The 24,314-nt window shown below is 47.4% G+C and overlaps 1 protein-coding gene across 4 annotated transcripts in view; it reads left to right on the top strand.

Moving 5' to 3' along the window:
- Window positions 1-15,232, top strand: part of LOC146859307 (TNF receptor-associated factor 2-like) — a 52,180-nt gene extending 36,948 nt beyond the window's left edge. For 2 of the 4 annotated variants that reach the window (XM_085649978.1, XM_085649975.1), the window contains exons 3-7: window positions 5,705-5,803; window positions 6,906-7,079; window positions 8,135-8,206; window positions 9,553-9,639; window positions 11,277-15,230. In XM_085649978.1, the coding sequence (XP_085506104.1) occupies window positions 5,705-5,803; window positions 6,906-7,079; window positions 8,135-8,206; window positions 9,553-9,639; window positions 11,277-12,140 (1,296 nt within the window). In that variant the 3' untranslated portion in view covers window positions 12,141-15,230. Of the gene's footprint in view, window positions 1-5,704; window positions 5,804-6,905; window positions 7,080-8,134; window positions 8,207-9,552; window positions 9,640-11,276 lie in introns of all 4 variants that reach the window. The other 2 variants (XM_085649977.1, XM_085649976.1) reach the window with 2 other exon arrangements.
- The last annotated feature ends 9,082 nt before the right edge of the window (window positions 15,233-24,314 follow it).

The following is a 24,314-nucleotide window of genomic DNA, read 5'->3' as shown; positions in this document are numbered from 1 at the left end:
TGGAGCGCGTCCCGCGCTGCGTAGCTGTCAGGTGATTTAAATATCGCCCCGGCGCTACCTGATGACACCTACGGTAGGCGCCGGGCGCTAAGTATGCTGGGAAATGTAGGCAGCCCAGCCGTTCCCCTCACGGCAATGGTATCGGCGCGGAGGTTCTAGTTCTGCCGGTTTTGGCCCCACAACAGTTGGCGTTTCCCTTAAGGTGAGTCCAGCTTTCAGCAACAATGTAGCCTGCGTCCTGGAGCGCGTCCCGCGCTGCGTAGCTGTCAGGTGATTTAAATATCGCCCCGGCGCTACCTGATGACACCTACGGTAGGCGCCGGGCGCTAAGTATGCTGGGAAATGTAAGCAGCCCAGCCGTTCCCCTCACGGCAATGGTATCGGCGCGGAGGTTCTAGTTCTGCCGGTTTTGGCCCCACAACAGTCGGCGTTTCCCTTAGGTTGAGTCCAGCTTTCAGCAACAATGTAGCCTGTGTCCTGGAGCGCGTCCCGCGCTGCGTAGCTGTCAGGTGATTTAAATATCGCCCCGGCGCTACCTGATGACACCTACGGTAGGCGCCGGGCGCTAAATATGCTGGGAAATGTAGGCAGCCCAGCCGTTCCCCTCACGGCAATGGTATCGGCGCGGAGGTTCTAGTTCTGCCGGTTTTAGCCCCACAACAGTTGGCGTTTCCCTTAAGGTGAGTCCAGCTTTCAGCAACAATGTAGCCTGTGTCCTGGAGCGCGTCCCCTGTACTGTTCAGTGGTTAAGCCTAACCCATCAACCAGGACACTCTTCAGGGCTCTGTAGTTTCTGACATCCTCCTCCCTAACAGTGAGGAGTCTATCTCTGCCTCTACCTTCAAAGGAGAGCCATAAGATTGCTGCCCACTGGTCTTCAGGAACCTGCTGCACTTTGCAGGCTCTCTCAAGAGCAGTCATCCACTTGTGGATATCATCCCCACTTTTGTTGGGGGGCACAACCTTGGACAGGTTCCTATTGTCAAAGACCCTATCTTTGTCCCTAGGGACAATGCTGCAACCAGTGGGTATAGGCCCACTCTCTCTAGGTTGCCTAGCCTTGCTCAGTTTCTCTTCCATCAGGGCTACTTCTAGCTCCTGTCTCCTGATCCTCAGCTGGGCTTCCTTCATTCTGGCCTCATGCTCCCTCCTCTGAGGGCTGGTCATCCTTCTTCTGGAGTGACCTTGAGAGCCTCTAGAGGCACGAGAGGCATTAGAGTCACCTGAGTGATTCCTCTGTCTCCCAAACCCCTGGTTAAGTCCACTAGGGAGATCCAATGGGGTGAACCCATTGTCAGTCCCAAGTAGTCTTAAGTTAGCTGAGCCAGGTATTGCACCTGGCACTGGGCTATTTCTCCCATCAGAACTACTGCTACTATCAGACTCACCCCCTTTGTCATCCCTGCCCCTATGCTGATCCTCATCATCTGTAGTCTGATTCTCAACTAAGGTTCGACTGTTAGAAAGGGGTACTTCAGTAGCATCCTCAGAAGGAGGGCCTCCTGTTCCAGTCCCTGAGGGGTCTAACTGGGAGGCTTTCTTGAGAGCTCTCTGATCTTCATCAGCTTGTAAGAGTTCTCTGAGTTCAGCAGAGGTAGGGTTCCTGGGCTGTTTAAGGCCCCTGATATTTGCCAACTGCCTGAGCTCATTCTGGTTTAGGGTAGCAAAGATGGTTGGTGCCCTCTGGGGGTCACTCTCGACAGAGATGGGTACATTGGACCCCTCTGCCCCAGCCATTGCTCTTAAGTGTGGATGGATGTGGATGGATGTGTTGCAACTACCTACACTTGGGTTTTCCTACTAAACCTATCTAGTAGTTGTAGTCAGGGTGTCCTACTCCCTTTGCTCTACAACAACTAAGTTCAGTAGAACTTAAGTATATAGTATATAACTAATCTTGTTTTATATGTACCTACAGGTACCTATGTGATCTTTCAATTGGTAACAAAGAGATTACAACGGTAAAACACAGCAAGCTCAAATCCCACCGCTGCTCACCAATGTGAGAAGTTGGCCTGGTATATGATGTTCACTAGTTAAAGTGACCACCTTGTACCATGCCAAGCAACCCTTATGGAGTGGTTGTAAGTCAACCTTTTCGGACTAGCTGCCCTAGTGGTAGCGTAGGCTAAGCAGTCTTTGAGGCTAAACTCGTTAAAGCGTGTTAAGCAGGCTGTTTTACCATATGTAACCCCCCTTTATACCAATGAAAGGACACCACACAGATATATATTCAAAATATATATGTATTTATTACTCAAAGTATCCCCTAGACTCTTTATGAGCACAGGAGCACAAATCGTTAAACAAGAAAGTATCACAATATACAGAAGTTGCACTTTATATGGATAGGCCCTGGTGGCCGCTCGAACCATATACTAAAATAGTGGTATAAGTACCACGACTAGGAAAGGGAAAAGGCCTAGGGCCTCTAGAATCGCTGGGCCTACAAGGAGCTAACGTTAGTTAGTGACCAGGAGGTCCACGGGTCGCGTGTGCAGTGAGGAAAGTTACACGTGGGCTCCCATAGGTTTTCAATGGGTGCGTAAAAGTTCAAAAGTTACTGCTAAAAGGGTCTTCTGGTTGAACTACGAAATCAAGACTTCAGATCTAGACATTAGAGATGTTACTCTACACTTGTGCACCGGAGTGCCAGCTTTACCTCACCCACAGGAAGCGGGTGCATAGGTCTCGAAGTGCGTCGGGTTTCGTCTATCTGTTCAATGGAGCCTGGTGACAAAGATGCTGCAGGCGGCCGGTCCAGAAGGGATGCGGGGGATCCAAGGGTGGATCGGAGTTGTAGAAGACCTGTAAGCAGAGGGGACAGTGTTCACAGTCACTAGCCAGTGACCGGCGTGGCACCAGGTAGGTACCAGGCGATGTCGGGTGCAAACAGGTGAAGAGGTGTAGCTTGTCTCCGCAGCCACGTGGTCCCTGAAGGTCGACGACGTCCAGGAGTCGGTTCACGAGCTGTCCCACGCAGGCTCTCGCTGTCGGCGGTGTCGGCGACTCGAAGGAAGCAAACAAGCCTTGGCAAAAGCAGGAGTCGCAGGAATTGAAGAAAGCTGTTTACTCTGACCAGCAAGGTCAGAGGGGCTGCTCCTTTGGAGGGAAGCAGGGGCCAGTCTGGAACAACCAGACCAGCGTCGTAGTTTTCAAAGTTAATCGCCAAAATGGCCACTAGCCAACGGGCCAGGGACCGGGCAGGCGCGTCGAGATGCAAAGTGCAGAGGGGCCCCACGCAGATCGTGGAGATGCTGGAGGGCTCACCTTTGGTGCAGATGCTGCTCGGATGTTGGGCTTCTCAGGACCCAAAGCACAACTTGGAGGGAGCCTCTGTTGTCGCTTGCAGCTTGTCGAGTGTCTTTTCAAGATGGCTGGCTCCACGTGTCTCGGTGCCTCCACGGGTTCCTTCTTTGCAGGGACTGTGGATCGGGCTGTGAGAGGTCTTGAGGTCCAGGTCTTGTCGGTCTCTGGGCTCGGACTCCGGCAGGAGGCGGCGGCAAAGCAGACGTCGAGTTGCTGGATGGTGCTTGCGTTAGCAAGATGGTCACTCCCTGACCATAGGGGAGATTTCCTTCTGTCCTCTGTGCAGCAGACCGTCGAAGTTCCCGTCTTCTTCTTAGTTTAAGTTGATTCCAGGATGTCTGAAGTCTTAGGACACAGCTCCTACCTTTAAGCGGATTCTAGGGGCCGGACTACCTGCTAGGTCCCTCCCTAAGGGTGGTACCAGGAAGGGGGGTGGTTACACCCCCAATCCTTTGTCCAGCTCGCCCCAGGTACGGGGCTGGTGTGCCCCAGGACCGGTTTGAACTGGCATATGCACGAGGCTCCTTGTGAGCCTCAGGCATGTCCGATTCTATTCAAGCCCTACCTGACCAATACACAAAATCCTGTCTGGGGTGGTGCACGCACCTCCCCTGGCAGGAAACCCTTTGTCCACGTCTCCCAAGCTGGAAGGACTCCCAGCAGCAGGAGGGCAGGCTTGTGTCGGTGGTGGCAGCGTCCATTTTGTGGAGCTGAGGCTATGTCTGATTTTACCCGGGTTTCAGGTACTGTACATGTCGTGTCCCTCTAGAAGGGTGGAATGCTAACCCCGTCGCCAGAATTGGCGAGGGGTTAGTATTCCAATTCGTATGACACCTTACTCGACATGTTTTGATAAAGCCAAACCAAAGATAGCATTTAACCGCGAGGTTCATAATGCACATAAGAGTATATGGTATGGCGATATCTGGAAACGGTAGAAGGAAGTTGTTCCGACCACTGCAGACAGGCTCAGCTCATGCCAGAGCACCATCTCACATGGAACCAAGCACTCTGCCTTCAGGATTGTTAAGGCCTGCCATAGGAGTGACTTATAGGTTAACGTGTTCCATTTAAGGTTAGGTATAGGCATACTACACCTAAGTAAGAGGTGGATACACCAACTTACCCCAGCTGAGTGATCAGCCAGTTGTGTCAAATTGTTAGGCCAGGCCAGGGGTGGCACAATACATGCTTCAGCCCCTGGTAGGCCTTAGATACACCAATGCCCTGGGTACCTAGTGTACACTGGTACAGGGGCTCACAGGGTGATCTAGTTCCAATTGGTTATGCACCTAGAGTGCATAGTGTCAATTTAGTAGAGAGAACAGCAGGCTGGGGGTCTGATTAGCAGGCCCACAGCCTCAATATGTCAAAAACCAGTGAAGCAAAAAGCAAAAATTTGGGGTGACCATAGGATAGCAGACCCTACTCTCCTACAGCGGAACACACACACACACGGAAACCCCGCCTCGTCTCCGTCTGCCCCTAACACATGGTATATCCATGTCCACGTTGAAAACGCCATATATATATAATGTCCTTTTTTTCCAGAAAATATTCACCCAACTCATAAATCTCACCCATCTTATTTTTATTAACTGAGCATTTGTTTTCTTGAAAAGGTATTGAGTGGGAGCCACCCTTCTCTTACACTGATTAGCACCCCTTCTCCTAACACAAATTAAACGAGCATTTTGTTTCTGGGTGGCCAGGCCCAACTTTTTTCAGTGTCATCACACAAGGTTAGTCCGAACAGAGTAGTCAAATTTCGCCTGACTTCTTTTTTTAAACTCCTGTCCGAGTGCATTCTGGGAAATTTTATTGAGCTTTTCTCTGTACAAGCAGGCCTGCCCTGGTCGAAGGCACTGAAGGCTGCTCTGTTGTTGTGCCACCCGAGATTAATGTATTATTAATAGTAATAATGCAGAGTTATAAAACGCACAGCTGCCCAGAGGTGTCCCAGCTCTGTAATTAAAAAGGCGGACAGAGACTATGCCCCAACTAATTTACACCAAAAAGCCAGGTTTTCAGAATCTTCCTAAACGAGTCTTCACTCTCCAAAAGCCGCAAGGCTGAAGGAATATCATTCCACTCCTTGGAAGGAGAAGGAACATCCATCCACCCCTCCTTGCAAAAAAAGTAGCCTCCAGCGGATCTCAGTGCTCTGGATGGGCACTAATGAGTGAATCTTTTGTTGAAACATTTCAGCCTAGTGTTATAGAACGCTCTGTGGGCCTGCATCAGTGCCTTAAAAAGTATCCATTTAAAAACGAATTACCTGGTCCAAAATTGCAGGGGGTAGAATTGGAAAATATTAGTAATCCTGCTCAGTATTCAAGTTCTAGCTCTGTTCCAGGGTTGCTGTTTTTTAACACTGCACCTTTTCTCTTCCCAGTTCCACAACGACAGAGCCGCAGAGAAAGATGCCCTCGCCACTGAGGTGAAATGCCCACACGTCGGCTGCAGTTGGCAAGGGTGCCTCAAAACCTACCTGGTGAGTGAATGTTTGCGTGCCATTGTTCCGCACGTGATCTCACCGAAGGTTACTTTAATGCATGTGCTGTAGTTGGTGAGAGAGTAGGAGTACAGACCCTACATATACAATAAGACAAGCCACCCAGGTGCAGGTGCGAGAGGGAACTCACCCACTCCAGGCCACCATGGTGCAGGGTGTGAGAGGGAGCTCACCTGTTTCGGGCCATCTACGTACAGGTGCGAGAGGGAGCTCACCCACTCCATGCCACCTAGGTGCAGGTGTGAGAGGGAGCTCACCCACTCCAGGCCGCCTAGCCGCAGATGTGAGAGGGAGCTCACCCACTCTAGGCCATCTAGGTACAGATGCGAGAGGAAGCTCACCCACTCCAGGCCATCTCGGTACAGCTGCGAAAGGGAGCTCACCCACTCCAGGTTGCCTAGGTATAGGTGTGAGAGGGAGTTCACCCACTCCATGCCACCTATGTGCAGGTGTGAGAGGGAGCTCACCCACTCCAGGCCACCTAGCTGCAGATGTGAGAGGGAGCTCACCCACTCTAGGTATAGATGCGAGAGGAAGCTCACCCACTCCAGGCCATCTCGGTACAGCTGCGAAAGGGAGCTCACCCACTCCAGGTTGCCTAGGTGTAGGTGTGAGAGGGAGCTCACCCGCCCCAGGCCACCTAGGTTCAGGTGTGAGAGGGTCCTCACCCACTCCAAGCCACCATGGGGCAGGATGTGAGAGGGAGCTCACATACACCAGGTCACCTACATGTAGGGTAAGAGGGCGCTCACCCACACCAGACATCCTACATAGAGAGGGAGCTCACCCACCCCAGGCCACCTAGGTTCAGGTGTGAGAGGGCGCTCACCCACTCCAAGCCCATGGTGCAAGGTGTGAGAGGGAGCTCACATACACCAGGCCACCTAGGTATAGGATAAAAGGGAGCTCACCCACACCAGACATCCTACATAGAGAGTGTGAGAGGGAGCTCACACACACCAGGCTACCTAGGCACTGCGTGTGAGAGAGAGCTAAACCACACCAGGCCACCAAGGCACAATTGTGAGAGAGAACGCACCCACCTCAGGCTGACTGTCTATTTTTCTCCCTGTGCCTTTAGAGTTCCCATCAGAAAGAATGCAGCTTTGTGCCCGAATCCTGCCCCAATGCCAACTTTGAATGCAGATTTGTGAGTGCCAAGAAGGGCATGAAGATGCACCTGAGCGACGAGTGCCTGTGGAAGATGGTGCCGTGCCAGTGCGGTGCGACCCCTGTCTCTTTCAGTCTCTTGAAGGTATGTATCAGTACTGGTGAAGGGTATGACACTGGGGCATCTCTGTACTATTCGAAACATACTAACCGTTCACATCTTCTGTGCATAGCTAATACTCTTTCCCCCTTGGTACCCTCACATCTTCTAGGGTGGTGTGTGCTAATACTCACCCGTTGACACCCTCACATCTTCTAGGGTGGTGTGTGCCTAATACTCTCACCCATTGACACCCTCACATCTTCTGTGGTAGTACACAGCTATACTCTATCTCCCTATGGCTCCCTCACATCTTCTGTGGCAGTGCACGGCTAATGCTCTACCATCCTATGACACTCTCGCATCTTCTGTGATAGCACATCAACCCATAGCACCCTCTCATCGTCTGTGGCACTGCATAGCTGCATCCTCACATATTCTATGGCAGTGCTTGGCTAATGCTGTCTCACCCTGTGACACCCTCACATCTTCTGCGGTAGCGCATGGCTAATTCTCTTTCCCCATTGTGCTCTCACATTCTCTGTGGTAGTGTCCCCCTATGGAACCCTCACATCTTCTGTGTCAGTTCATGGCTAATACACTCTTTATATGGCACCCTCACATCTTCTGCACTAGCCCATGGCTAATACTGTTTACTCCATGGAACTCTCACAGCTTCTGTGGAAGAGAAGTGCACAGGTTATACTGTATCTCTCTATGGTTCTCTAACATCTTCTGTGGCACACCCTCCTCTTCTGTGGCACACCCTCCTCTTCTCTGGCACACTCTCCTCTTCTCTGGCACACTCTCCTCTTCTCTGGCACATTTTCCTTTTCTCTGCCACACTTTCCTGTTCTCTGCCACACTTTCCTGTTCTCTGGCACACTTTCCTCTTCTGTGGCACACCCTACTCTTCTGTGGCACACCCTCCTCTTCTGTGGTTGTGCATAGCTTATACTTTGGCCCTCTCACCTCTTCCTTGGCAGTGAATAGAGAGTACTCTAGTACCCTATGGCACACTTGTGTCTTCTTCAACAGTTCCTGGCTCATACTCGGTCACTAGAGGCTTTTGTTATATTAGGTTATTTTGTTTTCCATAGGCTCACATGTGCAGCCCCACCAATCAGAAAGACATCTCATTACATGGCCCTTTGAAGCCAAGAAGAGCTGAGGTAAGGACAAGTTACAAAACCTCATACATTGTTTGCTTCAGTGCTAAACAGAACTGGCATTCCGCCAGTATCCAGATAGTTCCACCTCTCCTGGCTCATGGAAGCGTTCTCCACAGGGCTGATGCTGAAACAAGTGCACTGCATCTAGCTGCCTTACCGTACCACCACAGATGGTGGCAAGTGGCGACAAATGACTAAAGGAGCACCCAAGCAATGACGTTTTTTGTCTGTGGCTCTGAATATTCTTGCATCAGAGCAGGCTGTTGAGAAGAAATCAGAGCCTGAAGGTGTTTAAAGCTCTTGATCTCCTAGATTTTAAAGAAACCATTTAAAATTGGTACAGTCGTGTAAATATATTTTTTTATTATTTATTCAATGTGTAAACACACCCCTAAAGTAGGGGCGAGTGTAGCTGGTGTAATTGCCTCTAGCGTAACTACTTGTAATTACCTCAAAATAACTCCTAATTATGTGTAATTGTGTGAGAAGCGCAATCCAGCATTTAGAGCTGTTTTCTTGGTGGAAAATATACCTCATGTCAAAAATAGACCACAGGATGCATTTTTGTGCTAAGAAAAAAAAAGTAAATGCTACAGGACACGAAAAGCAGTAGCCAGCAGCCGCTTGCTCTCTTTGTTCTCTGTTTCTGTTCTCCTGCGGTAGGATTTTTGCCCCAAATAAATCTTAATTACTCTAGCTGGCGTAATTGCATAACTTCAGTAATTTCGCATCACAAGAGTAATGCGTAGTTACAGAAATTACTCCAATTACTCTGCTGTAATTAAAATTTCGCCCAGGCCAATTTTAAGGAACAGATATTTAGTTCTAAAAATATACTGTGGCTTGCCCATTGACCCTCGGCAGTCTGACAGGTCAGCAATGTAAAAGTGGCATACAAAAGGAAGAAATTGACATTTTCTAGGAAAAAATCTATGAAATCAGCAGTAAAACCTGTCGGGCCTGAAGCAGCCCGATCTGCTGTTGAAAGATGGTTGCACATCTTCAACCCTTCCTTTAGGGACAGTAAGGTCAAAACGTGGTGGATATCCTATATTCCGTATTACACAATGGCCGTAGACTATAATGAACATGTAGTTTGTCGTACACGACAGGCACAAAGCAAGTTGTGACAGAGTATCCCCTCCGTCAAATTCTAAATAAGGCCCTAAGTGCCAATTGCATCCATTAAGAATCACTATTGTGATTGGCTTGAACCTCAGCATAAGGATAGCCAGGCATGGTCTTTGTGGCCGAATAAAGCTTGATGATGATGATAACCAGGCAGACATGCTAAGTTTGTGTTGAAAAACAGAAGAAACTTTGATACTCAAGCGTTTTCTTTGCAGGCATCAGCAGAGTCGTCTTCCAAGATGGACGAACAGTCCAGACTCTCTCTCCATAGCCTGCTGGAATCGGCGGAAATGAACGGAAAGGTGCGTACTACACCCCTATAAAAACACCGGATTTTGGAATATGTGGGAAGGGTTAGACTCCGTGGCGGCCAACACAATTAAAAGGTCCTGCAGTTTTCCACCCCTCAGAGACCACCTTGTCAGCAGATCTTAGAACGTTCACTTACTCGATTTACAAATGTAAGACACTTTTTTACTTACCATTTCGTAAATGGGGGCCACTTTTATTTGGGACCCGGGCCTATTTTTGTTGCAGTCCGACTGATGAGGGCAGACCTTTCTTTAACTAATGAGACCAGTTTTGTGTTGTACTCATATAGAGTCGTGGTCTCAAATAGGCCTGGGCGGTAAATTCCGTTCCGCTCGCGGAATTTGGCTAATTTGGGTAATTTTGCGTTCCGTGGAGAACGCAAAATTGCCCAAAAATCTGCGTTCCGCAACTTTGCGAAATGTTTTGCTTGTTCGCGTTCTCAATATGCGTGTTTGCGAGATATTTCACCCCGAGCACACAAACAGAGATCGCGAACAGGAAAAAAGTATCGCGAACAAGCAATTCCGCGTGCTCGCGGAATTTCTGCGTGTTCGCGGAGATTTTTTACCGTTTCGCGGAGATTTGCGTAACGCGTTTAAGTAAATTTCGCCCACCCCTAATCTCAAGGCGTTGCAGTGTTAAATGTTCCATTGCATAATTATATGCGTACATATAGTGGTCATGGGTAGAGTGAAGAGAGTTACGAGGTGCTTGTGAGTAAATGTCCAACTCCCTGGGAGTCATAGAAGTGAGTACGTAGCACAGAGTGCTTCAGGAGCAGAGGCCTGGGGGGTACAAGGTTAACAGGACGCCAAAGCTTCCAGGGCCATCAGAAGACAGGTCAGAGAGGATCATAGAGGATGAAACATGCTCTGCTAGTTTTTGCAGGCACCAGAACACACCAACTAATACTACAGAGCAGTACTTTAGAGCACAACATTCAAAACACAAACACACACACACAGAACACTACAATTCACCACAGTATTTATATTGTAAAACACTCTCTCCCTCTCTCACCCCCCAATAGTTGCATCCGTGGAGAGCACTTACAGAGCTTCACTATAATCAATTACACATACTATGTAAGTAACTTGGATCATACAACTATCAACAATTCACTTACACGAACATACAGATAACATACACGACTACCCATTACCCACAGACATTATATATAAGATAGGTGGCACACACACAGCCATGGATAGCATACTTACAACTGTGTAACCTACGCACGCACCTGGCAAAAGATGACCATGTACAACTGACATACAGACAGGCTACCAAATGAAAACACAGCAGTGTGTATAAGACAGACAGGATGCAAGTAAACATTACTAAACATAGCTGACACAAAGCTATACTGATAAATAACAAACCACACGCATAGTGACATATACGTGATACACAGTCATCACCATATAAAAAAAATAAAACCAACATTAAATGTCTGCCATCGAAATAAAAAAATCAGTCAAACAATCATCACATAGCTCGGTCTGAATGAGTGTTTAGTGGTCAGGAAAAAATGGTTTGTAATATTTGTCCAGAAGCACAGGCTAGACGTGCCATCTTCTGTTTGATGTCTGGGTGATGTTAAGGTTGTTCTTTCTTTCTCCTCTAGGCACCTAGTGAAGGTCTGAAGAGCGGCCCAAGGGAAAGCAGTGAACCCCACCTGGCCACGCTGCTCTCCGAGGTCCACCATCTCAACGCACGGATGGACAAGCAAGAAACAGTCAACACCACCTTCAAGCAGCTGGTCATGGACAAGCTGGTCTCCCTGACGGGCTCGGTCAGCAGGATAAGCAACTGTGATACCCCCGACGCCACCTGCCGGCAGCAGAGCGAGCAGACAGTGGAGAGCTTGGAGAAGGCGGTGTCCGTCCTGCGGCAGGACCTACAGAGACAGATGCTCCTCATGGAGGCACTGCAACACCGGTGCCTGGAGTATGAGAAAGTCATCCAGGGCCTCCAGAGCCGAAGCAGCCAATCACAGAGGCTGCAGGAGCCCGTCAGCACCAACGGGATCCTGGTTTGGAAGATCGAGAATGTGGCATCCCTTCTAAGGGCGGCCCGAGCTGAACAACAGACCTCGTATTACTCCCCCTCTTTCTGCACACACCCTTTTGGTTACCGGCTCTGTTGCCGCCTCTACCCGAACGGTGATGGCAGTGGCAAGGGTACCCATGTCTCCCTATTCCTGGTGCTGATGCGGGGCGACTATGATGACGTGCTACGATGGCCCTTCCAGCAAAAAGTCACCTTCCTGGTGCTCGACCAGACCCAGCATCAGAAGCTGTTCCGTGAGTCCTTTGTGCCTGACTCCTCAAGCGCCTCCTTCCACAAGCCAAAGAGTCACATGAACGTGGCTAGTGGAAGCCCCCAGTTTTTGAAACACAACCAGCTGCTGGCCTCCTCCAGCCCCTACCTCAAAAATGACACATTTTACATCAAAGTAATCATTGACCCATCAGGGCTTGACATCTGACCTGCAGAACCTCAGGTTCGAGAGGGATGAAGGACCTTCCGATTGGGTCTAGAGACCTCAGCATCACAGAGATACAGAAGCTTCAACGATTCACTAGCTCTGAGAAGGACCATGCCTGCTGGCATCTGTGTTACTTCAAGCAGCCTCCTCAGCCTAGTTTGTTGGTGGTGTGTGGACAGCTTGAGACGCAGGGACACAGGAATTAAGGAGACATCAATGATTGAACCTCCAACGACTGCTGTAGACTGTTTCCTGCCATGCCTAAGTGAAGGGTCAGGAACAACTAGCAGGCACCGGGACCTCTCTCAAGAAAGCAAGAGCTAGAACATACCTTAGGACTATTTTTACAAATGTTTACAACTGTCTTTCAAATCATGTTCTTATTGCACTGACACTGTCTCCCACTTTCCTGGACATTATTCCCCATATAAACTTTTTTCTATGACAAGTCTTTTGTAGAAGGTCGGGTGGAAATTCTGGTTCTGCTTGTTCCTGCCTCTACTGTGATCTTAGATACTACAGCCAGATTTTGTTTTATCGCCTTAGGATTCAATCACTAAGTGTTAACAGGGATTGATTTATTTCCTTCCTGAAATTTTGGTCAGAAGAGACTTCCCACCCAGAACTCTGCAGGTTATCTAGTCAAGGCACGTGTTTCCTGGGTGGGTGGTTATTATCAGAGGAAACCCTGAATATGTGAAAAGGGCCATTTCATATAAAAAATGCTTCCAGTGTTAGAAAAGTCTTCAAAGTTACACTGAGAATTAAGAAGAATAGAAAATCTAAACTGCCCAATCCAAAAACATTTCATATAAAAGGAAGCACTTGCTGATATGTAGAATTGGATAGCGCAATCCCTAAACCTTGCAACAAAATCCATTATTGCATGTTCATGTATGCTGGACCACTTCAGCTTGCACATGTTGAATCTAGAAGTATGCTACTTGTTTTTTATATTTATTTATTAATGTGACATATTAATTAAAAGAAATTTATTTTAGCAACTGTTGCAGTTTTTTCATATATCCGTGTTATTATGGATGTATGTTAGATGGAGGCTAAATGGTTTCATCATGCCGTGGTGAAAATCTACAATGGGAGCCCCAAGGGTGGATCCCAACAGTCACAAAGACTCTTTATAAATAATTTCATAAAGTTTTGGTGGGAATCTACAATGGAGGCCCCAAGGGTTGATCCAACAGTCACAAAAACTCTTCATAAATGGTTTCATCATGTCGTGGTGGGAATCTACAGTGGGAGCCCCAAGGGGATCCTAACAGTCACAAAGACTCTTCATAAATGGTTTCATAAAGTCAAAGTCTTGGTGGGAATCTACAATGGGAGCACCAAGGGTGAATCCCAACAGTCACAAGGCTCTTCATAAATGGTTTCATAAAGTCTTGGTGGGAATCTACAATGGGAGCCCCAAGGGCGGATCCCAACAGTCACAAATACTCTTCATAAATGGTTTCATAAAGTCTTGGTGGGAATCTACAATGGGAGCCCCAAGGCTGGATTCCAACAGTCACAAAGACTTTTCATAAAGTGTTGGTGGGAATCTACAATGGAAGCCCCAAGGGTTGATCCAACAGTCACAAAGACTCTTCATAAATGGTTTCATCATGTTGTGGTGGGAATCTACAGTGGGAGCCCCAAGGGGATCCTAACAGTCACAAAGACTCTTCATAAATGGTTTCATAAAGTCAAAGTCTTGGTGGGAATCTACAATGGGAGCACCAAAGGTGAATCCCAACAGTCACAAGGCTCTTCATAAATGGTTTCATAAAGTCTTGGTGGGAATCTACAATGGGAGCCCCAAGGGTGGATCCCAACAGTCACAAAGACTCTTGATAAATGGTTTCATAAAGTCTTGGTGGGAATCTACAATGGGTGCTCCAAGGGTGAATCCCAACACTCACAAGGAATCTTCATAAATGGTTTCATAAAGTCAGTCTTGGTGGGAATCTACAATGGGAGCCCCAAGGGTGGATCCCAACAGTCACAAAGACTCTTCATAAATGGTTTCATAAAGTCCTGGTGGGAATCTACAATGGGAACACCAAGGGTGACTCCCAACAGTCACAAGGGCTCTTCATAAATGGTTTCATAAAGTCTTGGTGGGAATCTACAATGGGAGCTGCAAGGGTGAATCCCAACACTCACAAGGGCTCTTCATAAATGGTTTCATAAAGTCAAAGTCTTGGTGGGAATCTACAATGGGAACACCATGGGTGAATCCCAATAGTCACATGGGCTCTTCATAAATCGTTTCATAATGTCTTGGTGGGAATCTATAATGGGAGCCCCAAGGGTGGATCCCAACAGTCACAAACACTCTTAATAAATGGTTTCATAAAGTCTTGGTGGGAATCTACAATGGGAGCCCCAAGGGTGAATCCCAACACTCACAAGGATTCATAACGTTATAATGAAGCAAATGAGTTAGTGGCATAATGTGTAGAGCCCAAACTATAGACTTTAATTTCTTTTTCTAACAATTTTGATTTCACTAGACTAGGTGTACATAAACAAACAATTTATGCAACTTAAAAAATCTACAGCCTTACATACTATTTTGTTATAGATTCAACAATCTAATTTCTTTGGGTCACCCTGGGCCTCATGGTGACCAAGAGGAACATAGTAAGGTTGTGGGGAGCAGAATCGCCACCCCAGCTCAAACATGTGATATGGACTGGTGTATGGTGGCAGAAAGGGTAATCTATGAGGGTCGCAGTTGTCCCTGTAAGTGTGAAAGGATGTGAAGGGTCACTGGAGTGAATACAGGGGTGCTCCGTGTCAGGGATGAGGTCCTCAGCAATTGCTATGGGTGGGAATGTACCCGCAACTGAATGCAGTGATGGAGACTTATGATCCGTCTAGTTTCAACTTGTGTGAAGTGGGGGATCCTGTTTCTATTAGGTACATCTATAATAACCTGATACTACTAATTGGACTGTGATTTCTCTGTCGTCATATACTCAATAAAAAGATATGATAAAAACACAAGAATCTAATTTCTTAGGGGAATCCTAGTCCATGATGATTTACCATATTATAAATCATCCCGATGATACTGCCTACCGTCCACTACTCATTTCTTTGAGACCAATTCCTGCCATCTCCAGGGCAGCACAGAACTGATCTTGTTAGCAATAAACCTATTTGTCTTATTATCCTATCATTGTGTAAATTACTCTTTCCATGGTGGCCGGTGGATGTATTTCAGACCTCCAGTTCTTTGTTTTGTCATCTTTATCTTTCATTTATCAGTGGAAAGTAAAACGTTAATTCACATTTTATCTTTCTCCATTAGGTTTATCTCCTCCATAAACTGACATAATGTTATTTTTTATTTTTTTTTATTTATATTTTTATAGAAACATAATACAGCTAGTATTCAACGTTATAATATAACATTTTCAAGTATCAGATAAAAAAAAGTTCTGGATAGGAATCTAGACTCGGCAGCACTGCCTCAACTCACTACACACCTCATACCCATTCCTTTATGTAGAGTTCCAAAGCATTTGTAATCTGAGTTTTCATGTAACCACGTCAACCTCAGTAAATGCACCAGCTACCAGCTCGTAGCCTGCAGAAATAATTTTGGTCACCTTTGCTCAATTCCTGTCTGGCACCTGCATGCATGTCACTACCTCACTTTGGACACATTTCCTGAAACAGCAATCTCAGTCTCTGGCATTTAATTTTAAAATGACATGTTTTGGCCTCTTGTGTAGCAAAATGCAGTCATGCCCTGGATTTCTTCTGAAAGGCTTGACCTGTGTCATATGACGTTCCAAGTAGTACTCCTGGAAACCTGCATGTGGTGCAGCTTTACAGGTATACTACTACGCAGGCTTGTGATTTGCAAAATAACATAAAAGTATGTTCAGGCAAAGTTCTGAATCGTTGCACATACTTTATTGTGTGACTCGGGCCCCTTTTCAGCTACCTGCTCAAGAGAAGTAGCCATAAATGAGGGCCGCCTGGAATGAGTATACCTCTTGCAGGTCCGAGGCTGAACCCCTGTACCCTGGCCACCTGTCCTCACTGTCTCCTTAATATTAAAGACGGCAATGCTGTGCTCCTTCTCTCTACAGAGAAATGCTCGGATTCATATCTTCATTACACCAATTCCTTATTCCCATTACTTACTGTAGGAAAGTGGCTCTGTATATACTGTTCCCAAATAGGTACAGTGTGTACAGAGTCCACAGTCCCCAGAGGTTTGGCAGAGGCTAAAGTTAGATACAACCTTACTCTCTAAAGTGGTAGCTGGGTCGAGCAGTAAGGCAGTATCAGAGGACAGTGCAAAGCATTTGTTGTACACACTCAGTCAGCAAATGGTCTCACACACTCAAGAACTGAACTCTAGGCCAATGGTTTTTGTATAAAAAGATGTAGTTTTATTGTTTTATTTTAGAACCAACAATAGGTATCAAAATGTACTTCCTCAGATTGAGAGCCTTTAGATAAATACTTTTCAATAGGCAATAGCCTGTAGATGCAATAGATAGTTGTTGCAATAGGCAACACAATTTCAAACACAATTATACATTGAGCTCAATGGGAATTTCTAGTAAAATGCAATAGATTACTTTTCTTACCACAAGACTGGATCCTAGATTCAGTTCTGGGACAGTTCCTGTAAACAGTTGAGTAAAAGCGTTTTGGGTACAGTAGTGATTTTTAAGGAATATTATTGTATTTTAAAAGTTGACACTTTTAAACGTTTTCAGCAAAAATCACCAATGTTATCCTATGAGAGGATATTCACATAGCAGGTAAGTGGGGTTATAGTTACTTTTTCTAACTCAGTGTTGGATTCTGGATCCAGCACTGGGACACCTCCTGTAAACAGTTGAAAGAATGTGTTTTTGTTATACAGGCGATTTTTAACGAATATCGGTAAGTTTGCAAAATCGACACTTAGAAACTTTTTCAGCAAAAGTCAGGCAATGTTATCCTATGGAAGGAAATTCAAGTTACCGGTAAAGTATGTTCTCGTTACTTTTGTAATCCAGTGCTGGGCTCCTAGGTTCAGCAATGGGACATCTATCTAAAACAGGTAAGTAATTACGTTTTCACAATTGGTGCGATTTTTTTCAAGAATATTTGTAGTTTGCAAAAATCGACACTTAGAAGAAATTTCACAGAAAAACAGCCAATGGTTTCCTATGGAAGAAAATTGGGCTAGCGGTAAGTATGGTTGTAATTACTTTTCAGTGTCAGTGCTGGGCACCAAGATCCAGCACTGAGATCTCTCCTGATAGCAGGTGAGTATTTTCGTTTTTGTTACTTGGTTGATTTTAGGTGAATATTTTAAAGTTTAGAAACTCCACACTTAGAAGAATTTCCAAGTGAAACCAGTCAATGTTACCCTATGGAAGAAAAGAGAGTTATCGGCTTTTGGGTAAGTACTCGACTGGCAGAGTTGAGGTTCTGGGCATAGACTCGGGGGTCTACCAGGGTTGGGTCAGTAAAGTTGTTACACCCTCAGCGGCACAGGGGCAGCCGGGTGCAGAGTGAGTTAGGCCCAATGTTATCCTATGGGAGGCAGGGGGCCTTTGGTTGGTGGCTGCTGGCTAGCAGGCCACGCGGCTGTGGGAGCTGGGCTCCTGGTCACTTGCTCAGGGCAAATGGGGAAGTAGAGTAGAGAAGAGATTGCACTGCCAGAGGCACTCGGGCAGCTGGGTGCAGGGTGCTTTTGAGCCGTCGGGCGCTCAATGGATTGCAATCGAGAAGCTCAAAAACAAACAAAGGCTGCAAGCTTGGGGACGAAGATTCTTCAGGTGTGACCACCACTTCGAGAGGTAAGTTGAGTAGTTGGAGGATAGGTAGGCACCCAGGAGTGGGGCACAGGGGGCCGCAGGGCGCCGGATGCAGGGGTGCCTTTTGGTGTCGGGAAATCTTACCCTCGGCTGGTCGCGGTTGGAGGGGTCCCTGGTTCTGAGGCTGCAGGCGTCGTCAGGAGCGTCGAGGTGGGTCCTTGGGTGCTGGATTCGGGCTCACAGTCGCCGGGGGGACGTCCTCTGGGTCTTTGTCCACTCCAGCACAGGCCATTCTTGACGGGTGCAGAGTGTGCATGGTTCGCTGTTCCTGGCTAATGCCAGGGGTCAGTTACTTGCTTTGAGCAGTACCACTGCTCGTGGGAGTCCCAGATGCTTAGAGTCACAAGGTAGCCAGGTCCTCCGGGGTTTGTGAGGTTGCTGGCCAATGGGAGATGCCAGGATTTAGCAGGAGCAGGTTCGAGTGTCGACAGGCCAGTAGGGCTGGGGCCAAAACAGTTGGTGTCTTCCTCTTGTTAGCAGCTGCACAGCAGGTCTTCTTGTTTCTTGATCTTCTTTGCTGTTTCGGAATCTGGATCTAAGGAAGGAAGGTTCAGGGTGCCCCTAAATACTAAATTTAGGGGTGTTACAGGTAGGTAAAGGTCAGGGACCACTGGGTTCCTGCCCTGGGGTGGGTACACCCCCTATCCTGCCACTCTCCTGTGGGAGGGGGCAGTGGCCTAATCCTGTTAGGGCAGGGCTCCCCATCTTCAAGATGGCGAGAGCCCGGAGATGTGCTTCACCTCGCCTCCCCCACCTGAGGGGTGGGGTTGGCAGAGGCTGGCACACCCTCTATCCTTCCTTGGGGTTTCCGGCCAGTCTTCCTGCCAGAGTGGGGGCTTAGAACCCGTAGGGGCCAGTTGATGAGTAGGGGCCTTTGAAGCTTCCCCTGCCCATCCTGGGGGAGGAGACCTAGCACCTCGCCCAGGATGTGCATTGTTGGAGGCCCAGGAGAGCAGATGGCTCTCTACCCAGGGGTCCAGCAACATGTCTGCTGTGTGCAGCCTAGGCAGCCCCTCAGACAAGACGTGGATTGTAGGTTAGGTTCAGGGGGCATCTCTAAGATGCTCTCTGTCGTGCATTGTACATTAAATCCTGCGCTGGCATCAGTGCGGGTTTAATGTGCTGAGAAGTTTGATACCAAACTTCTCAGTCTTCAGTGGAGCCATCATGGTGCTGTGGATTCGTGTTGACGATCTCCCAGCACCATATACTCTTAAATGGCAGCACTGCACTTACAGTGCCCAGGAATGGACATGGGTACTGTAGGGGCACAGGGCTCATGCTCCTGTACCCACATCACTGGCATAGGGCACCCAGCTAGAGGGGTGGCAGATGTATGCCAGGGCAGTGTGGTGTTGTGGGCATGGCACACAGGGATGTGTGCCATGTCAACTCTTTGTTTTGTTCTATACCCAGACACTCAGCCTGCAGGGGCAGTGTGTTTGTGTCAGGGTACAGAGCCTCTAAGGGTGGCATAATAAGTGCTGCAGCCCTTAGGGGCCTTCCCTGGTCACAAGGCCCTGGGTACCTAGTGTACCATTTACCAGGTGCTGACATGTGGCTAGGGTTTGCCAATTTGGGTTTAGGTTTCAACACAGTTTTTAGGGAAGGAACATAGGCCCTGGGCATCTGATTGGCAGGAGCCCAGGGCACGCTCAATCAAAGTACATTCAGCAATTCAGCAAACAGTGGGGGCATACCATGCAAGAAAGATGGCACTTTCTCACACTTACTATATGCATTATGTGACGCGAAGCATCACTCCGTTCACTATTCTCAAGCACACAGTAAACATAAAAAAACAGCCCACCCATTTACTTATTAAAGGGAAATGAGGATTGCACACTCCCTGATTATACTGAGCCTCCGCAGACACTCTCAAATAATAATAAAAAAAGAAGAAGGGAACATGAGGAATAAGGAATCAGAGTAATCGATATTACTGGTAACTAATCTGAGCATTACCTCCTCATCCATTCCTTGTCCCATTCCTTACTATATGCAAGAATACCCAAGCATATACAGACAACAAGGACAGGAGTCCTGTTCAAAATATTTAATAAACATAATCCAACAAGCTACATGATTCTGTCATTGAAGAAAAATAATAGGTTTATACCAGCTTAGAAGTGAGCGCTGATGTATCAACCTGTAATTCTGAACATTGAGCTAAATTCAATCTTTAAAAATCTACAAAGGTAGATTGAGAGGCCCAAGTGGCTGCAGCACATATCTCTACCCAAGAAGTTTAACCCAACCCAACAGCGAGACTACCGACATCCCACTCTCCCAGGACCTCTGCGGCAGACTCAGCACCTTCTTCTGCCATAAAATCAAGAACATTTATGAGAACTTCGAAGACAACAACCTCCATGAGAAACCCTCTCCCACCATTCCCAGCCCCACGCAGCTGACACTGGACATCTGGACCACCCTTGGGATCAAAGACACCCTAAAGTTTATGAAGACCACCCACTCTGGGGCCCCCACGGACCCCTGCCCCACCACATCTATCACAGAGCCACAGACATCATCGCCCCCAGGTTTCAACAAATCATCAACCGCTCCTTCGAGACCACCTCCTTCCCCAATGACTGGAAACATGCTGAAATCAACCCTCTCCTGAAAAAACCCTCAGCAGACCCCACCAACCTCAAAAACTTCAGACAGATCTCCTTACTCCCGTACTCAGCAAACGTCTTGGAAAAAACCTTCAACAGCCAACTCTCCGCCTTCATAGAAGAAAACAACATCCTCGACTCCTCCCAATCAGGCTTCGGGAAGAACCATAGAACCGAAACCGCTCTTCTCACTGCGACAGACGACATCCGGTACCTCCTCGACACAGGAGAGACTGTGGCCCTCATCCTCCTAGACCTCTCCACGTCCATAGATACAGTCTCTCATCGCACCCTAGCCCGCAGGCTCCACAATGCCGGAATCCGGAAAAAGGCCCTCGACTGGATCCGCTCTTTCCTCTCTGGCAGAACCCAACGGGTCAGACCCCCTCCTTTTCTCACGGAACCCACTCCGACCACCTGCGGAGTCCCCTAAGGCTCCTCCATCAGCTCAACCCTGTTCACCGTCTACATGGCCCGCTCACATCCATCGTCAGACCACATGGACTCAACATCGCTTTGTACACAGACAACACCCAACTCATCCCCTCCCTGTCCAACAAATCCAACCTCTCCAAACATAATTTTTAATTCGGTATGGAAGCAGTCGCTAAATGGATGAAGAACAGCTGCCTACAACTTAACACGGCAAAACAAGGTGCTCATGGGACCACACCCTGAAGCCTGAAACAACACCTGGTGGCCCCCTGCCCTCTGGATCCCCCCCACAAACCCAGCATGCAACCTTTGAAAAATCCTGGACTCCGATCTCAAAATGGACCGCCAGATCAACGCCATCACCTCTTCCTGCTACCACACCATCCGCCTACTCCGAAAGACCTTCAACTGGATTCCCCTCAAACACAGGAAAACCGTCACCCACGCCCTAATCAGCAGCAGACTAGACTACGGCATCGCACTCTATGCCGGAATCAACAAAAACCTCACCCACAAACTACAGAACGTCCAGAAAGCTGCTGCCAGACTAGTCCTCAACCGACCGCACCACTGCCACCTCAGCCAACACCTACGGACTCTACACTGGCTCCTCGTCAAAAAGAGAATCACCTTCAAGCTTCTCATCCACGCCCACAAAACGCTCCACAACTCCGGACCCACCTACTTGAACCACCGCCTTATGTTCCACGCACCCCAAAGATCCCTCTGCTCGGCCCAGCTCTCCCTTGCGACATTACCACTAACAAAGAAGAACAGATCAGGAGGACACTCCTCCCTCCTCGCTGCCAAGGCATGGAACTCCCTCCCTCTTCACCTCCGACTGACTCTGTCCCTCCCCAAGTTATTGAAGGACCTCAAGACCTGGCTTTTCGACGGAGCACCGTAATCCTCCGGGAGCTGCGCCCCCTGCCCCACCCCTCCTCAGCGCCTTGAGACTCCACTCGGGTTAGTAGCTGTGCTCTAAAAAAAAAAAAAACATGAATGATTGATCCCAAGGTTTGAATGTGCCTGAACAGAACCTGGAGGAACCAGATCCGCCTTAGAGTAAGCAATGGAAATTACCTCTCTTATTCAGTGAGACAGAGTGGAAAGAGACTTCTTACCCCTGTTTGCATGATCAAAGTTAATTAAATGTGAGGCACTCCTAAAATATGCAGATCTAGTCACCTAGGTAAACTGAGATGTAAGTCTAACTTTACGACTGTCAGTATTCACAAACGGCGTTTACGAGTACTAAAGTTTAGACTTTTGGTCTGAATTAAACTTAAGACCAAAACTTAATTTTAACTGAGAGAAAAGTCTAACATTACTACTCATAAATGCCCTTTGTGAATACCCAAAGTCGTATAGTTAGAATTTCGTCTCAGTTCACCTTTGTGATTTGGGCCCATAGACTTTAACTGCTCTCACCACATCCAAAGGGGAATCAGAAGGAGAAGGGAAAACCGGAAGCACAGCTTCCTGAGACCTATGAAATATTGAAATTACCTTAAGGATGAAGCAAGGCCCTAACTTTAAATAAATATGATACTCAAACAATATAAGGTAAGGGGGATTACAACATGAAGATGAAAGCTCACCCAGTCTTCTGGCAGTGAGAATATCAACCTACAAAACTACATTTAAAGACAAAAACGTAGGCGAAACGTCAACCAAAAAAAGAATTCAAAGGACAGCACTTTTAAGGTCTTCAAAACTAGAAGAAAGTGCCAAGGCAGAAAAAGGTTTATTGACTTTGGCTTATAAAAGGGCAATCCCTTAAAACAATCTAGAAACCCATCCTCAATTTGAGAAATGGCACCCAAGGGAAGTGGAAGGCCTATTTGCACCCCATTGTAACCTCAGAATAGATATAGACCCTTGTCAAAACTCTCCTGCAAGAACTGCAACTCAGGGGAAAAGATAGGAGAACAGCCATTATCCTTACACCACCTGGAAAAAGAGGTCCAATAATGAGAATAAGATCTCCGGGTGGAAAGTATCTGGGAAGCCTGAATGGACTCAAAAACAGAATGAGCCAGACCTAGCTACCTAAGCCCTTCCCTCTCAACCATCAAGCCACTAGCCTCAACCTCTGGAGAAATAGAAGAGGCAACTCAGCAGGAACCAAAAATGGTCTCGAAGACCAACCAAACCTAAGCTATCAACATATCCATTAGCAGAGGGAACCATTGTCTCCAAGGCCAAAAGGGGCAAACCAAAATCACTTCCACTCTGTTCCCCCTGAATCCTTGCAAGATGAGAAATCAGAGCAAACGGGAACAGGCTGTTTGGCCAATGGCATGTCAATGCATCCTGAATGTCGCTGAACCTGGAAAAATACAAGGGAATTGGGCTGATCTGCAAAAAGCTTTATGGAGGGCTGCCGAACCTCTGGCAAATTAAAACACCGCCCCTGTGATACTCAAATTCTGGGACGTAGGAATCACTCTGCTTAGAAAGGCTGCTATTGGTTGTGCTTTCCATGAACATGAATCTCCCTTAGAGATAACAGATTATTCTCTACCTAATCCATTGGTCTCTGGGCCAGCAAATTCAAAGTTCAGTCTGTACCAAATTGCCTGTTCAGATACGACACTGCAATAGCATTGTCCGTTCTCACTTTCACATTAGTGTGAACGATCTCTGTCTGAAACATTTTGGAGAGCCAGCTCTGTAGCTCTCTCAAGTTGGACAAATGCTTCCTTTTGTGGGATCTCCAGATTCCTTGTGCTGAGAGATGGCCCAGCATCGCACCCCAACCTTTGATGCTGACCCCTATTGTTACTACTACCACAGGCTGTTGGGAAGTTAGAGAAACCCCTTTTTCCTAATTAGCAAGGTCCAACCACTACTAAAGTTGATCTCTGTGATACCGAGTTACGGGGAACAGAGTCTCAAAATTGCTGGACTTTGGTAGCCAATGCTGAATAATGTGAAGCACCAGGGGACCCAAATGAGATCTGGCCCAAGGAAACACAAACAGAGAAGCTGCCTAAAAGAAAAAAATATCCATAAACAAATTAGCAACTGGATCAACCCAGCGTATTCCTACAGGAGTAGTTCATGAAGAAAAAAAACGTACTATGTTGCCCTCTACTCACAGGAATTCTCTTGCAGATGCCTGGTCCATCTGTAGAAGTGTTGACAACCTGTGCACTCGCTCCAACCTCCTCTCCACTGGAAGAGCTTATGCCAACTATATGTTTACTTTTAAAGGCCCGATCTAGTGTTTTTCATGCGTTTTAGTTTCACTGCAGTGCAGCATTTTTTACCTGTAC

This window comes from Triturus cristatus, chromosome 3_2, assembly GCF_964204655.1.
Source record: "Triturus cristatus chromosome 3_2, aTriCri1.1, whole genome shotgun sequence".
Classification (NCBI taxonomy): domain Eukaryota; kingdom Metazoa; phylum Chordata; class Amphibia; order Caudata; family Salamandridae; genus Triturus; species Triturus cristatus.
The sequence above is the reverse complement of the archived record's forward strand: the minus strand, read 5'-3'. Positions and strand labels throughout refer to the sequence as shown.